This window comes from Colletotrichum higginsianum, chromosome 4 (genome assembly GCF_001672515.1).
Source record: "Colletotrichum higginsianum IMI 349063 chromosome 4, whole genome shotgun sequence".
NCBI lineage: Eukaryota > Fungi > Ascomycota > Sordariomycetes > Glomerellales > Glomerellaceae > Colletotrichum > Colletotrichum higginsianum.
Genome location: NC_030957.1, coordinates 3401554 through 3416725, shown reverse-complemented (window position 1 = coordinate 3416725; position 15172 = coordinate 3401554). Strand labels below are relative to the sequence as shown.

Below are 15172 nucleotides of genomic sequence, written 5' to 3'. Positions count from 1 at the left end.
TAGGACGACCTGGTGGTCCACGCAATGGAGTTTGACGAGAACCAGACGTTCTCGCTAACGACCAGACATCTGGATTGCCTTGCCCTTGCTATTTTCGCTGCCCAAGATATGCCAGTACGCGGACCCGCCCGAGCCCGACTCCTGCGGGATCATTAGGGCGATCCTCTTTTCGAGGGTGCCCACGACGAAGGCGACCTTTCCGTTCCCCGAGCACCCGGTCACGCCAAGCCAGGCTGTCGATGCCCGTCTGCGCAGCACCGAGTTGCTTGAGGCCATTGATAATCCTGCTCGCACCCCTAACCCGCCGGCACTGTGCTGCTGGCCAAAGAGGGTACAAAAGATGGTTGCAGAAGAGGCCTTGAGCCCTGCTGCCCCGGTCATTCTGCACGGCGAAAGCGTCGTTGCCAAACGTGATTTGCACGACGGTGGCTGGAATGGGGATGCCGGCGCCGCCGATGCTGATGATGGCCGGGAATGGACCGCTGCCGGAGGGATTTCTGACGGCGGTGCTCATATCGATGCTCGCGCTGCTGACGGTGACCATCACTTCCAACGTACCGCCCTACAGAGAGGCCCCGACCTTGTCCGGGAGCAGAGGGAAGTCTCCGAGCTTACTATTCCACGTTCCTCAAGATCCCGGTTACGCGGCATGCTCAGTCATTCTTGGTGGTGACTATGGAACCGTCGACAAAGGTAAAGGTGCTGGGCAGCGTGGCGTCGTCGATGGCTGGTGCAGTGGTCCTGGCATTGCTGCAGTTGACCTACCGCGCGAAGATGGACTTGGCGGGCAGGCCCAGTGCCGCGCCGGTGAGCAGGAGGACTATCGCACGTAAGGTCATGTTGTTGCTGCGGGCTTCGACAAGTGAATCGGTGCCAAAGAGACGATGATGCTCCAAGACAAGATAATGAGACGAGCGTCAACTAGACGAAGTGGCGCGTCTGTTGTTATGCTTATCTTTTAATTTTACTTTTCAATTTTTCTCACCCCCCCCCCCCCATTTCATACAAATCCACAGCTCGCCAGAGAAAAGCATGTCTTCGCGCGAGTGCACGGTGATTCGACGATACCGATTCGGCAGAAGCCCGTGATTTGAACACTCGAGGATGGATTCTATCGCAACCTCAAATTAGTCTCTTGTGCAAACGTACGGGTGTAAAGCGATATGTGGGCAATCACACGAGCCGTTCAGGATGGCATTGAGGCCAAGGCCAACTGCCGCAATCTTGCCCCGCCGACTACCTCAGAATGGAACTTCCGTCATTTGTATTCAAAGCAGCTGGCGATCTGGCCCTTAGTTTACGTGCGTGTGGGCTGTGCTCATAGCTTCTGGTGATCCGGCGCGGCCTCGAGCGGCTGAGCTGACAAGCACGGGGCCACAAGCAATGAACGATCTGCGCCGGCTGAATGGAGAGAGGGGGCCGGCTGCTGCATGACGGCGCTGGAGAAAGACATATGGGCGGAGTGATGCCTCGTCCTCGAAGGATTGGAGCTGAAGAGACTTGGACTGGAGAACATGTGGCAACGGAAGAGTCCGAGTCCAAGGTCGCAATCCCGTGTCCGGCAACGGGCTGCTTCACGGAGCGGTCACCAAAACGTACCGGGGCGGCTTGTGGTTGGGCAGCTGTCAACGGGAAGTTGACGGCCTCCGAAGTGACTAAACGGCATGGGGAGCGCCTCTCCCGGGTGGGGCCACTTTCTTGCCCCCAACAGCCCGTCTCTGATTGGCCCAATTAATTTCTGAGCAAGACAACCCTGACCGGTCGCCTGGTTGATTCTCTCTTCGTCTTCCTACGCCCTTCACTTTGCGGCTCTCTTACCACTCTCGCTGGAACCGACGCCTAATCTCGGTCCACGAGCCAATTCTCCCGACGAATACCCCCCTCTCCAGTTGCGGTTCTGGCCTGCCGTCTCCGAATCCCATCCTCCACCCTCCGAACGCGTGCCTTTTGCATGGCCCACCTGGAGTGAGAGAGAGAGAACGACGAGCGAACATCTGCCGCCGACGCAGACGCCGACGCCGACTTGAGTAATTTGCACAGCCAGGCCGACATGAGCGCAGAGCAGCGAAAGAACAATGCGGCCAGCTCCCAATACAATCGTGCGCCCTTACCGACTCGATAATGTCTGTCGCCAATGCATCCGTCAAGCCTCCAGCGCTCCGCAGGGTGGAATTGTCCCGTTGCCGTTGATGCTGCGCCGTGCCGCCTCGACGACAGCAGCCAAGGCGGCGCCCGCTGTTCGTCTTAGCGCGAGCTACTTCCTTTCCAACAGCGTCCTCGACCGCACCAATGCCCGACCTCGGCCACTGGGCAGCCGGAGCTCCTCGGCTTCCGTTGCGCCCTCTTTCTCCTCTTCCCACGTGCGTTCCGAGCCGACGACCCCCATCGACGTGAACCACGAACTCCCACACCGTCGCCGACAGGCCGCAAGACGCAAAGCCGCTGCCGTCGCCGCCACCGAAGGCTCCCCCGCGTCCCCCTCCTCCTCTCCCGACGTGCCTCTTCCTCAAGATGCCTCCTCCGCTCTTACGACCGTCGCCGCCCGGCAGCCCGCCCACTCCGCACGGCGCATCTTCTCGACTCTCCTCTCCCTTTCGAAGCCCCGACTCTCTGCCCTCGTGGTCCTGACGGCCATGGCATCCTATGCCTTGTACCCCGTGCCTGGCTTCCTCACGCCTGCCATTACCGAATCGCCGTCGCTCAGCCCCTTGACGCTGCTCTTCTTGACCACCGGCACCGCCCTGTGCTCTGCTTCGGCCAACTCCCTCAACATGCTCTACGAGCCCGCGACCGACGCCAAGATGTCCCGCACACGGAACCGCCCGTTGGTCAGGGGACTGCTTACCAAGCGAGCCGCCGTCCTCTTCGCCCTCACCACGGCCCTGAGCGGCGTCGGCGCATTGTACTTTGGCGTCAACCCTACTGTCGCCTTCCTCGGAGGCGCAAACATTGTCATATACGCCGGCATGTACACCCCCATGAAGGCCTTCAGCGCCGCCAACACGTGGCTGGGCGCCGTGGTCGGCGGTATCCCCCCCCTCATGGGCTGGGCCGCCGCCGCGGGGGAGACCGCTTCGGGGGATGGCTCTTGGCGCGAGCTACTCTTGGCCAGTGATGGCAGCTCCATCGGCGGCTGGCTCATGGCCGGATTGCTCTTTGCCTGGCAGTTCCCGCACTTCATGGCGCTTTCGTGGCCCATTAGGGAGGAGTACAAGGCGGCGGGGCTCCGCATGCTTGCCTGGACCAACCCCGCGCGCAACGCGCGCGTGGCTCTCCGGTACAGTATAGCTTTTGTCCCTCTGTGCGTGGCGCTCTGCGCTGCGGGCGTTACCGAGTGGAGCTTCGCCGTGACGAGCTTGCCGGTCAACGCTTGGTTGACGCGTGAAGCTGTGCGCTTCTGGAAATACGAGGGCCACAAGGGCTCGGCGAGGGGCTTGTTCTGGGCCAGCGTCTGGCACCTGCCCGTCGTCATGGTGCTGGCGCTACTGCAGAAAAAGGGCATGTGGAGCCGTGTGTGGAACAGCATAGTAGGCGAAGACGAAGACGAGTGGGAAGATGAACTAGATGAGATGCCTGTCGCTGTGCCTACGCCGCGAGATGGGTAGGACGGTCGGCGTCACTCTTTAGGGGCGTGGAACGCGGGATGTATGATAGTGTGCTCCTCTGTCTCATAAAAGGGTCGGTCATCGGTCTAGATGTTCGGGTTCAGGAGACCGACTTTTTTGCTCTGTAACAAAACCCCCCCTGCCATGGCTATAAGACGGCTGGGTATCCGAATAAAGGGCTGCGCATTGTCTTTCAAGTATTGTAACAGACCACTCGTTTGCATTCTATCAGCTTCTCTCCGTTTTTGTTCGATCTGGCCTGCGTCCTCTGGTATCTATAGATGCTAATATACACAAGTATCATAAACCCCCTCCCCAGGCGCTATTCCGATCATTCGTCATTAGATGGAAGCAAATGTCCGCACCCTTGTGCTGATCTCGTCTCGAGAAAAGTAACAGAAAAGAAAAGAAGGAAACCAGGGCAAACGACCAGAGCTCGAAAGACGTGTATCTGGTTTCCCTGCCACAAAGTCGGCACGTCTCATGCCATCTTCTGACTGTTCAAACTCCTCGCAACGCCTGAAACGCCACCTCGAGCTGCCCGAGGGCCAGTGTCATACCCGAGTGCCAATGAAATGGAAAAGAGAAAGTGAAAGCATAGGGAAAAGACAGGACAAAAGAGAAAGCCCGCGTCGCAAGTCAGCGCCAATTCAATGGCTCTTCCTCAATGACCCGCGGTCACATCTGCTGCTGACCACCGCCGCCACCCGGCCGGTTGATGATGGCGTCAATTCCCATGTCCACGCTAGGCAGTCTTTGGCCGTGAGGGTGGAGGTAGGGGCTGGGAGACTGTGACTGGCCGTGGCCGTATCCGCCGTTGACCGAACCGTTCGAGGAGACGGAGCTAGTATATCCGTGGTGGGCACCGGCGTGTCCGTAACCGTACTGTCCGGCGTGAAGTGGTTGCAGGTGCTGGAAGGAGGCGACATAGCCCGCGGCCGAGGTGCTGCTGCCGCTGGCAGAGTGCCCGGAGGATACCGTCTCTGGACTACTGTAGGACGCGTCTAGCTCGTCAACTGGGGTAAGCCCGAGGCCGCTGATGCCGCTGTCATCGTCATACCCTGATGGTAGTGGCTGCCCTGATTCGAGGCGCTCCCGTCTAGCCCCAGCACGAGATGCGCTTTGCAGATTCTTGAGACCATTCGACATGCACTGTAGTTGAGGGATGAAGTCAGCAAACATATTTTGCACAGTTGTATGCCATGGGGGGGGGGGGGGGGCATCATCTTACCTTGGCCTCGACGACATTCCACTTCTCACCGGTGCGGGCTGCAAGGCCGGACCAGATTTCTTTTCTCATGCCCATGTACTCCTTGGCCAGACGTTCAAGCTTGCGATTGTCCCAGTCATCGGCCCCTTTGCGTTCCATCAGACGCTCATGACGCTTTCTGCAGGCGTTGGGGGTCTTGTTGGGAAAGTAGGACATTTGGATCTGGCCCCAGTTAAGACCTTGGGCGCGGGCCGCGAGCAGCTGCTGGTCATCCTGGGGAGTCCATGCGCCCGAGGAGGCTCGGTGCTGCATCGGGGGCACAGAGACGGGGGGTGCAGACACCGGAGCATAGCTTTCGTATGTTGGCTGTGGCTGCTGTTGCATGGGAGCAGAAGAAGAGGGCATGTTGTAGTAGGCCTGTTGCGGCATGGTCATGCGCTGGTTGTACATAGCAATGGGGTTTGCGGCAGGAGCAAGAGAAATAGGCATCGGGTTGCCGTAGTGGTTGTGACTCGAACTGGATGACCGCGTGTGTTTGGGCATGGTAACTCTTGAAAAGGGTTGATCGAAAAGTAGGCAATGAGAAAGGTTCTTTTGATGAGGATGGGGGAAACGCGAGCAGATTGCTAATTTAACTGCTGAAACGGGTCGGTAGCGAGTGTCTCGTGTTGATCTTGTTAACTCTTGTCGTCGCCGTCGCCTGTTCCTCGCCTGGAGGGGTTTCAGGGAAAGATTGAAGCTGATGATAGGGCGATGAACGGGATGGGGCGAAAGAGGGCTAGGTGGTCTGAAGAAATCTATGAGATTCGGTTTAGGAAATGCGATGACTATGACTGAAAAGGAAATAAGGAAAAGAGACGGAACGAGGAAAAAAAGAAAAGCGTTGTGAGATGGCGAGAACTGTCTTGACAAGCGAATACAGAGTCAAGAAGATCGAGAAGCTGGACATTGGCCCTGGCTTTAAGCAATATGGCGGCCGGTTGGGTGGACAAAGAGGCGCAGAAGCGCGGTTGCGATGAGACCAGGATCATGAAGATCTGAAACGAGACAACTCGACTTAACAAGACCGAGAGACTTGCTAGAGCTGCCATGAAACCCGTCTCGTGTGTCCAAAAGAGCGGGAAGCGAGCTCTAGGCCTCCAGACATTGGCTGGACATCTCACCGGGGATGGGCGTCTGTCTGAAGTCGGGCGCGTAGAATTGGCCGGGTCTGGAGGGCGGCTACGATGCCCTTGGCATGATCGGACGGGTCGCCGGGGTCCCCAAGAAGGACTCAAAGACTCAAACTGGAAGATAATGGGGTCAGGAAGAGGGTCTGCGTTGACATGAACGATGAACATGAGCAGGCGCCAGCCTTGCCGCGCTCGTAGTGCCCCAGTTGCGACGCTGCATCAACGGCGGTAGGGCTGAACCATGCTACAACATCCGTGGAGTCAGACGAGACAGTCCTTGGACAGTGACAACGAGCAGACGGCGCCAGTGTTGAACCGCCAGACCGTTGGAGCGGACTCGGGCCACTGTAACTGCAGCGGAGGAGCCAATGGGGCCGAAAGAGGGAAATGAGAAAGGATAGCCGCATCGCATTGGAGGCAAGCGACGACTGCGAGCGCGTGCCAGAGAGGCTAACCGAACTAAGTTAAGAATCAAAGCCCTTTGGCCTGCCGTGCGATATGGTTGTGGATGTTGAGTAGATCACTTGTCTAGGAACGGTGGAGTGGTCTCCATCCCGATCGACGAAGCGGTAGACGCGCAGCAAAGCGAAGCAGGAGCTAATTTCGGCCGGGTACCTGACGTGGCAGCGGGAAATTGCAGAAACTCTCGCTCGGCGAGTGTATAGATGGGCGGATGGCCGGCAGAACCGACTTGGTGTCGCTGGAAACAGGGACGACTTTGTCAGTGGAAAAGAATGGCCAGATGGAGATTGAAGGTTGGTTTAGACGCGCGCCTGGAGGGCTCAGTGGGGGGCCGTTCATGAACCAGTGGATCTCGGAGATCGGTGGCCAGGCTTCTGAGTGGCTGGGGCTGTAAATAGACAAGCGCTAACCTCTTTTACCCACATGTCCATAGCGGGCCGGTGTTTCTCCACAATGTTTAGGTCTGTACCTCTCCGTCCCGAGGTAGGTAGCCAGACAGACATACGCACCATCGGCCTGACTTCCGCAGCGTCACCTTATTACGTAGCACCTTTGCCAGCAGAGACCTCGAAGTCTCTGCGGCTGTTTCCAAATTGGACATCGGCTGGCCCTCATTCTTGCTCTCTACCGAATGTCTCCATTCGTACAACCCCCACCCATGCTACTGTCATGTCCAGAACCAACGCGCAGCGGAGGGGATCCAAGGCCTGAGTGTATCTCGGCCATGCCAAACAACAGCCCAGCTTTCAAGAAAAGTACTTTCCAAGCAAATTCCGCAGCCGATCGCTTGTTTCCACGAGGATCCCCTCGAAGACGGGCAGTTACAGATGCAGATACCGCGCATGAACTCTGAGCAGAACACCCAACAATGATCTTCGCTGCTTGCCCTCAGCGTAGGGAAGGCTATGAATCCCGTGTGCCCTCAGCAATTTCAACAACCTGGACACTCATTGCCAAGCATGGGTTATACAATGACTCCTGCCTCACCGAGTTGTTCAACATCAGGGGTTTTAGCTGCAGGAGACGGTACTGTGGTCAATGAAACACATACAAACAGCGAAAGGGGGCGATATGACTGCTTGTATGCCAACTGAGCTTCAATAGGTCGTAGGAAGGTCATTCCCCCCCAAAAGGTAAACCCGACTTCCTGGTGTTGCTCATGAACAATGCGATCAAGCCGACCCTGGAAGGCGGGACGCTAGCTACGTGTGTTTCGCCATGACTACCACCTAAACGCGTCACAGGGCCCTATTCCACTCATGCTTTCCTTTCTACATTAAATTCCATCCTTGGAATTATATGAAACCTGATTTCAGCACCGCTTAGGAGTGTAGAAGAGAGCAGGTGATGAGTTTGAAGTTTAGTGAGTCTCATCATCTTCGTCGTATAGTATAGTCCAGGTAGGAAAATGGAAAAAGGCATTAGGGCAACAAGATGGTTCGTTACAACAAGGAAATCGCCTGATACATAGGCATCCGCCTCAAGCATCCATAGACCTAAGCAGACCTGGGAACAGAACCTGCAATAAGGAAGCTACCTGCGTAGTGAACTTTTCCAGAAACCTTCCTAGCCAGTTTGGTCTACCCACGTGGGAACCCGCAAACTCAGTTCTCCTGCCTTCTCTGACCTTTGGTCTACGATGTATGTTAAATCCAGAGAGGGAGTTCCTTGATCTGCCACTATCAACTTTAACCTATCTCACATATCCCGGCAGTCCCTTTGTTCCTCTTTTCTCTATTTTCCATTAGATTCACCAACAACGCCACTTTCCTTTTGCGCACTCTAGTGGTTACTTATCAAATCTGCAAAGACATGTGACGTGGGATAAGGTAAGCAATGCTTACCTTTTGCCTGTGACTGAAGCAATTCACCTCTGTTCCCCCAGTCACAAATGACTACCTACCCCTCACCCCTCTTTCCTCCTTACATCTGTCTATCTACCTACATCTCTCCCTTGGAGATTTTCTTTGCCCTCCCTATTAATCCAGACATTCCAGGCTTGACTAGCCAATCAGATTTGACTAGGTCGTTCACTTCTGGGCACCTACCCCAATTGTTGACGCAGGTACGACATTGCCGTTCCTGCAGTCTAGACAGCAAAGTTTCCTGGCTAAGAGCGGATTGGTTTGCTGACAATGAAATAAAACAGAGACTAGGACCAAAGGTGACTTCCTACAGCCTTGTCAATCAATTCCACATTTGGACTGCAGCAGCATCAAACCGCAAACCTGCAAGACTACTACTGGGCCGAGACTTCAAGAACAGCGTTAGCTGTACTCGTTATGGACACTGAGATGCCTAACCTCACTCACCTAGGTTCACCGATTCCCCAGATGGCCCCCTCACACCTCTTTGGCTACGCTGCTCTCGTTTCCAAGTCCTGGGCAAGCACCACAATAGCTGTGGCGCTTGTTGCAGGGTGGGTGGCCTTGTGTGCTTCGCTCCGCTTCAGACGCATCGCCAACTTCCAGAAGAAGATGGGCTTCACCGATCGCGGCTCCCTTGCCAGCATGACCAACAGCCAGGCTCATCTCATCATCAAGAACCTGATTGAATTCGAATTCCCCAAGATGTACATACTGTCTCTCCAGTTCGCCATCTTCAAGGTAGGCCCACTTGCCCCCGAATTCTCAGACAAGAAACATGGTGACCAACTTTTGGACCCTAGACCTACGGTTTTGAGTCTATATCCAGGCTCATTGTCGCTACCAAAAACTTGGCCGATCCTGCCAACGCCCAAAAAAGGTGAGATCTTTGGGGTACAGGCACATGGTGCCCAATCAGCCTTCTTTCCGTTGCAGTCTTAGCAGACACATGAGAAGCTGACCTGTTTCGATCAGATACGAGGACACCACTGTTCTCTTTGGCGAGTAAGTCGATCTCCTCTTGCAGTCGTTGCCTACAGCTCAATCTAACCCGGCCTCTAGATTCTCCCTAAATCCTCCCACCTCAGAGCGTGCCCTCAAAGCTATCTCCCGCATGAATTACCTACACAGCCGCTATATAGCTGCCGGCCAGATCTCCAACGCCGATTTTCTCTATACCTTGGCCGTCTGCGTTACCGAGCCCATTCGCTTCATGCGCCTTTACGAGTGGAGGGCCCTGTCTGACATGGAGATCTGCGCCATTGGTACGCACTGGAAAGCCATCGGCGACGCCATGGATATCCAATACAAAGGGTTCCTTCGCCGGCAGTCCTGGGTCGACGGTATCGAGTTCGTCGAGGACATAACCGCCTGGGCCGCCGAATACGAGATTGCCGAAATGAAACCCGCCAGGGTCAACCTTCAGGCAAGCTCCCAGCTAACTGAGATGCTCCTCTTCCACGTCCCCGACTTCGCCAAGTCGTTTGCTCGGGAGGTGTTGTATGTTCTCATGGGAGACCGCGTTCGTGCTGCTTTCTGGTAAGCTTGAGAAGCCATCGCCTTGTGTACCTATCTCGGCCAAATCACTCACTCAAGAACGAATCATAGCTTCCCCGAACCCGGCATCGTTGCATGCCTCACCGCCTACGCAGCCCTCGTCGTTCGCCGCTTCATCGTCCGCCACCTGATGCTGCCGCGCTTCATCCCCGTCGTTTTCTTCTCGGAACCGGACCCTGACACAGGTCGCATTCTGCACCATGACTACCTCGTCCACCCGTACTACAACCCAGCCACTTTCTGGAACCGATGGGGGCCCATCGGTCTCGCGACCCGGCTTCTGGGAGGAACGGTGCCCGGCCCGGAGAAGATGATGCCGCAGGGCTTCTTGTTCGAGGATATTGGCCCCAAGGATAAGATGGGCAAGGGCTCCGCTGAGTTGGCCGAGGGCGTCGAGCTGCTCCAAGGTCTTCGACGTGGCGCCTGCCCTTTTTCTGCTCCTTGAATCATCCAAGGACCCGTAGCCGGATAAATTGGGTTCGTTTCCATGGTTTCCCTCAAGCGGGAGAGACTCCACGGATCGCGAAAGGGATGTAGACGGATGGCCTGTGATCATGGACACACAGGAGACGTGCAACATCAGCGAGATGCAAGGGTTGCCTGAATGGAGGCAAATACAGAGGCTTCGGGCCGGTTTCTTAAGTGCTACTTAGGCTTGTGTATAGCGAGACGTGTCCCCTCTCGCGCCCCCTCTCGCGCCCCCATGCACAGCTTGTCTCACGCTTCCACACACACAACAAGCACACCGTCACTCGTCCTAGATTGCGTGTCCGAGGGAATATGTGGCACTCGGCCATGCTATCATAAATTCATTACCTCCGCGCCTTGTGCAATATGCTTCTTCTCTGCTGCAAGCCCCTTGCAACCTTATCATGATCCGGCGATGCCGAGTCCCACTCGGCCCTGTCCACCACCGTAGGAACTCATTCCTCCGCTCATGCCGGTACCAGAGTTCGTTCCGGTGCGTTCACGCATCCTTCTCCCCTCCATGAGACCCCGCAAGCCTCTCTTCTGCAGACCGATGACAGAACTGAGCTCGCCACCCCAGACCTCGCGCAAACCTCCTCGTTCCGAGTCGCCAATCTCTGAACTCCACTCTGATCCACTGACACTCGTTGTGGCGCTAAGTTCGTCGCTGGAGGGCCGGCCAGAGGACATGGCGGTGTTGATGCGCAACGCGGCCGTGCGAGATGAGAGACCCTGCAGGTCCGTACTGCTGTCGCCGTTCTGGGATCCTTCCAAGGGGTAAATGGGCGAGCCCGTCGCATCCAGGGGCACGAAGAAGTTGGGGTTCAGGGAACCGTCGATACCACGACCGCCACCAGCGGCCATTGCGGTGGCGTTGAAAACTGCAGCTGCGTTTCTGGAGTCCAACAGAGCATGCAAGCGCTCGACCACCGCTTCGAGGAGGCCGTCGATCCGATATGGCCGAGCGATCTGAAGAAGCGAGCACAGGATAGGGGGCGTACATAAAGGCGATGAAGGAGGCGGCAGCGAGGACGTGTAGAGGAAGTGAAGGAGCGCCTGCACGGTGAGATAGGTGTGGGGGAGGTATAGGCATCGAGGCCGCGAGTTGGGCGGAAGAGACCTGGGCGTGGGGGCCGAGTTGACGGTGCTTGCGTCCACGCCGCCACCGGAAGCGGGAAGAGAGAAGGAGGCTGCTGAAGCGCTGGTCGGAGCCGTACTCGGGGCTTTCGACGACGAGCCTGACGACATAATGGTGCTTGCCATAGAGCCCGAGCTCTCGACGGTGTTGCGAGCTGGTGTGATTGTCAAAGTGGAATTTCTGACGGGGTTATTGACTCCAGAACCAGAACGAAGCGTCATGGCATCGCTGCCGTCCTGAGTCGCCGTTCCCTCCCGCAACAACTGCACAAAGTAAGGTCCCCACCGGCGTGCCACCATCCTCGAGTTGATGGGAATCCTCTCCCCATGTAAGCAAAGAATATCCATGTCGGACAGCTCCCGCATGGCCAGTGCCTTCTCCCCCAGTTCCTCAGCGGCCCTCGAGTGGAAGCGTCCGCCTGCCATGGTCCCGGCCTTTCTGGCCAGACTTAAACCAGGTCCAGTGTACGGACTACTGGCCGATACGAATCCAGACATTGGCGTCGTCTTCCTCGGGTTGTCGTAGAACCCAAAAGCTTCAAGCTCAACCATGCAAACATTGGAAAAGTTGATGCGTCGATGATTATAGTCATCGACGAGACTTCGTTTCCGGTTGCCGAGAATAACAAACGTGTTCCTGCGGTTCCAGAGCACGCCGCGGTTCCAACTGCCCTGGCTGAAGACGGCACCTCCAGCGTCAATCCGCGACCAAGTCAAAGTCTTCAGATCCAAAGCCCATAGGGCGTACTCTTGCTTCGAGGAAGTGAGGTATGTGCCGCTCACGACAAAATACGTGTCAATCACGCCGCCGTTGGGAAATCGCAATCCCGGTGGCGAGTAAGAACCTGACATGGGCTTCTCCGTGAGGGTGCCGTCCGATGATCGGATTTGCAGCTCGAGCTTGACATCCAGGAAGTTGTAGTTGGAGTAGATGAGCATGGAGGATCCGGGTTCGCGGGCTTCCTGGCTGATGCCACCGTCTCGCTGGAAGCCGTTGACGCTAGACTTGCCAATGCGTGCCGTCACAGAAGGGGATAAAGGGGCCACAACGCTCCTGTATGCACCGCAGCTTTTGTCGAGAGGCTCGATCGCCGTCCACTTGAGGCTGCGAAGGTTGAAGACGCTAATTTGCTCAATGTAATGATTGGCGCCGTCTTGGCCGCCAACCACCACCATTTCGGCGCCACCCGTACCGTCAATGTTGATTCCTATCCGACCTTCGTTCGGATTGCCGGACGAGGGGTTATGCTGTAAGGCCGACAATGGCGCCTTGTGTGAGGTGAAAGTGGCCGACGAAGGCATTATACAAGCGCAATGCGCGTAGCGGCCTTGAGGTGGATCCTGAGTCGGTATATAGGTCCACTTGCGGGAGGGAACATCGTAGATATAGATGTCCGACATAACCGTGACTTCTGGCTGCTGATCCGGACCAGCGGCGGACTGGTTCGGCGTCGGGGACATGCCTCCGTAGCAGACCATCTTGGTGTCTCCCAGTGCGCACATGGAGTGGAAGTATCGCGGAGGCGGTATATCGCCCGTGGTCTCGAGCTTCGACCAATGCCTGCGAATAAGATCCAGTTCGTACAGGTCGGATGTGAGGGGCGCCGGGCGACTCCGTGACAGTATTCTTCCACCAAAGACATAAAGCTTGTCCCCCAGTATGGTAGTCGTGGCGCCGACAAGCGGATGAGGCTCTCGGCCGGTCGTCCGGTGGACATTGCACATGAGGCCTGAAAGGTGGGCTGAAGACGACGAGGCAGTCGGCGTACCAACCGCAGAAGCGGGCGTCCTATTTTGGGTGGAGGACGGAGAGGGCCCTGCCGACAACGGGCCGTTACTCCGCGGCGTCAAGCTCGGGTTTTCCCTCATGTCTTCACTCCCATCTTGCCTCGAGGAGCTTGCCAAGCTGCTCTGACTGCTGGCCATATCGGCGTTATATCCCGACCCACTGGCGTACATTTGCGACCGGTCCGCTGAGACGCTTGAATCCATCGTGCTGGTGCGACTATCAATGTCATCGGCTGGGCCTTCCTCTATAGCGCCGAGGCTTCCGATATTGTAGTGTACGGCAGGAGGGACGTCGGGCCCGGTGGGCGAAGGGATCGATGGTGGCGGCTCGGGTAAGGGTTTGGCGAGACTGCTCTGTAGACTCAGGCTCCTCCCATGCTGAAGCGGCCGGTTCTTGGACGAGTTCGGGACGGGAGTAGGCGTCGAGGAAGGAGGCGGAGAGGGGGTTGAGGTCAAGCTTGGGGAAACGCTGTGCAGACCTAGTCGAGAGAGGGAAGGCTGTCTCGTCAGGCGCGATTCGCCGTCTCTGCTCGGCGCAAATTTTTTGAAGCCGCGATAGACGCCCGAGAGAATGTCTGCGGTAGACTTTCCGGGGGGGGATCTATCTTGCTCGGGCTCCGAGTCGGAAAAGCGCGAGAGATCAGACTGGTTCGAGGTTAGTCCCGGGCCAGACATTGCGACACGACCAGCGCCCGGACTGTAAACACAGCCTGGGGAACTCTGCGTTGTAAGAGCGGTCGCGGCGACGACGCCAGAAGAAGTTGCTCAGCGGCTCGAAAAGAGGGTTGCGAGGTTTTTCATGCAGGGCGGGTTTTGGGAAGAAATGTCGGTAACGCAAGGTGGGCTCGGGGAAAGGAGAACTTCTGCAGCGATCGCTCCAGGACCAGGCCGTCCTAGATTCGTCGGCAGGGCGGACTTGAAGAAGCTTCGGGAAGAAGACAAGAAGAGGAAGGTTGATGGGGAAAGAGGGAAAAGAAGAAGAAAACAGTAAGAATGCACAGAAAGTGAAGTATCAAGAGAACAGAGGTCTCGACGTCGTTGGGGTCAGGTAGGAGGTGCGATAACGGCGACGGCAGCGACGACGACGACGGGAAGAGGGTCGTGGAAAAGGCCAAAGGTAGGTGAGAAGCGAAGAAAGACCAGAGATGACGATTCGAAAAGAACACCCCCGGCTCGAGCTGCTCAGACTCAGGATCGTTCGTCCGTCCGACTCTGCTAGGCTCCCAGTACCTTGTGACGGGTCTCTGGTTGAGTCCTTCCGGCCTCAGTCCCTCTTCACTCTCACTACTCGGTGCGTGTGTACGTCTGCCGGGTGGGTTTTCGGACCAGGCTGGGCTCGGCGACTGGGACTGGGACTGGGCAGAGCGGAGACGGAAGAAAGAGAGAGAGGGAATGAGAGGCCTTGTCTTTCCCGTCTTATTGTGTACGTGTTTCTCAGTGTCCGTTTCTCCCCCCACAAGTGACAGAAAGCGGCGCACAAGAGATAGAGTGGGATGTGGGTTGGGGTGTGGAGGACAAATGGACACAGGATATGAATGGGGATGGGAGGGGACGGGGGCGAGCGAAAAAGAACAGCAGCGGCTGAGAGGAGGACGAAGGTTACGCACCTATGGCCGGGGATGGCGCAGGGAATCAATCAAATGGGTCAAGACCAAGTAGAGTTGCGTCGACGGCTCGAGTACGCGGAGAGGCGAAGCGAGACGAGGCTTGTTCTACCAGTCGGGTGTGCGGTGGGCAGAAATAAGATCGACGGGGAACGACGACGACGACGACGACAACGACAACAACAACAACGGCACGGAGACAGCGACGGCGACAGCGGTCTCAAGACGACTCAGGAGCGGCGGGCGGGCAACAATCGAGGGTCGTCGGGTCGGCAGGGGACGTACGGGCAGGGTACGTTGCGGT

General features: G+C 56.8%; 5 protein-coding genes across 5 annotated transcripts; 2 read left to right on the top strand and 3 right to left on the bottom strand.

The window, feature by feature from the left end:
- Positions 1-54: 54 nt before the first annotated feature.
- CH63R_06343 (Cip2) lies at positions 55-544 on the bottom strand (the record flags this gene model as incomplete). The annotated part of the gene is made up of 2 exons (XM_018301318.1): positions 55-310; positions 336-544. The coding sequence occupies 2 exons, from the start codon at positions 542-544 to the stop codon at positions 55-57; spliced, it is 465 nt and encodes a 154-aa protein (XP_018159168.1).
- Positions 545-2075: 1531 nt separating this feature from the next.
- On the top strand, positions 2076-3605 carry CH63R_06342 (Protoheme IX farnesyltransferase, mitochondrial; the record flags this gene model as incomplete). Its single annotated transcript, XM_018301317.1, has 1 exon — positions 2076-3605. The coding sequence occupies one exon, from the start codon at positions 2076-2078 to the stop codon at positions 3603-3605; it is 1530 nt and encodes a 509-aa protein (XP_018159167.1).
- A 678-nt stretch (positions 3606-4283) lies between these two features.
- On the bottom strand, positions 4284-5358 carry CH63R_06341 (Myb family transcription factor; the record flags this gene model as incomplete). Its single annotated transcript, XM_018301316.1, has 2 exons — positions 4284-4757; positions 4837-5358. 2 exons carry the CDS (start codon positions 5356-5358, stop codon positions 4284-4286), a joined length of 996 nt encoding a protein of 331 aa, XP_018159166.1.
- A 3373-nt stretch (positions 5359-8731) lies between these two features.
- Positions 8732-10316, top strand: CH63R_06340 (uncharacterized protein; the record flags this gene model as incomplete). The annotated part of the gene is made up of 5 exons (XM_018301315.1): positions 8732-9055; positions 9118-9194; positions 9290-9319; positions 9377-9853; positions 9923-10316. 5 exons carry the CDS (start codon positions 8732-8734, stop codon positions 10314-10316), a joined length of 1302 nt encoding a protein of 433 aa, XP_018159165.1.
- Positions 10317-10741: 425 nt separating this feature from the next.
- Positions 10742-13939, bottom strand: CH63R_06339 (Kelch domain-containing protein; the record flags this gene model as incomplete). Its single annotated transcript, XM_018301314.1, has 1 exon — positions 10742-13939. The coding sequence occupies one exon, from the start codon at positions 13937-13939 to the stop codon at positions 10742-10744; it is 3198 nt and encodes a 1065-aa protein (XP_018159164.1).
- Positions 13940-15172: the final 1233 nt, after the last annotated feature.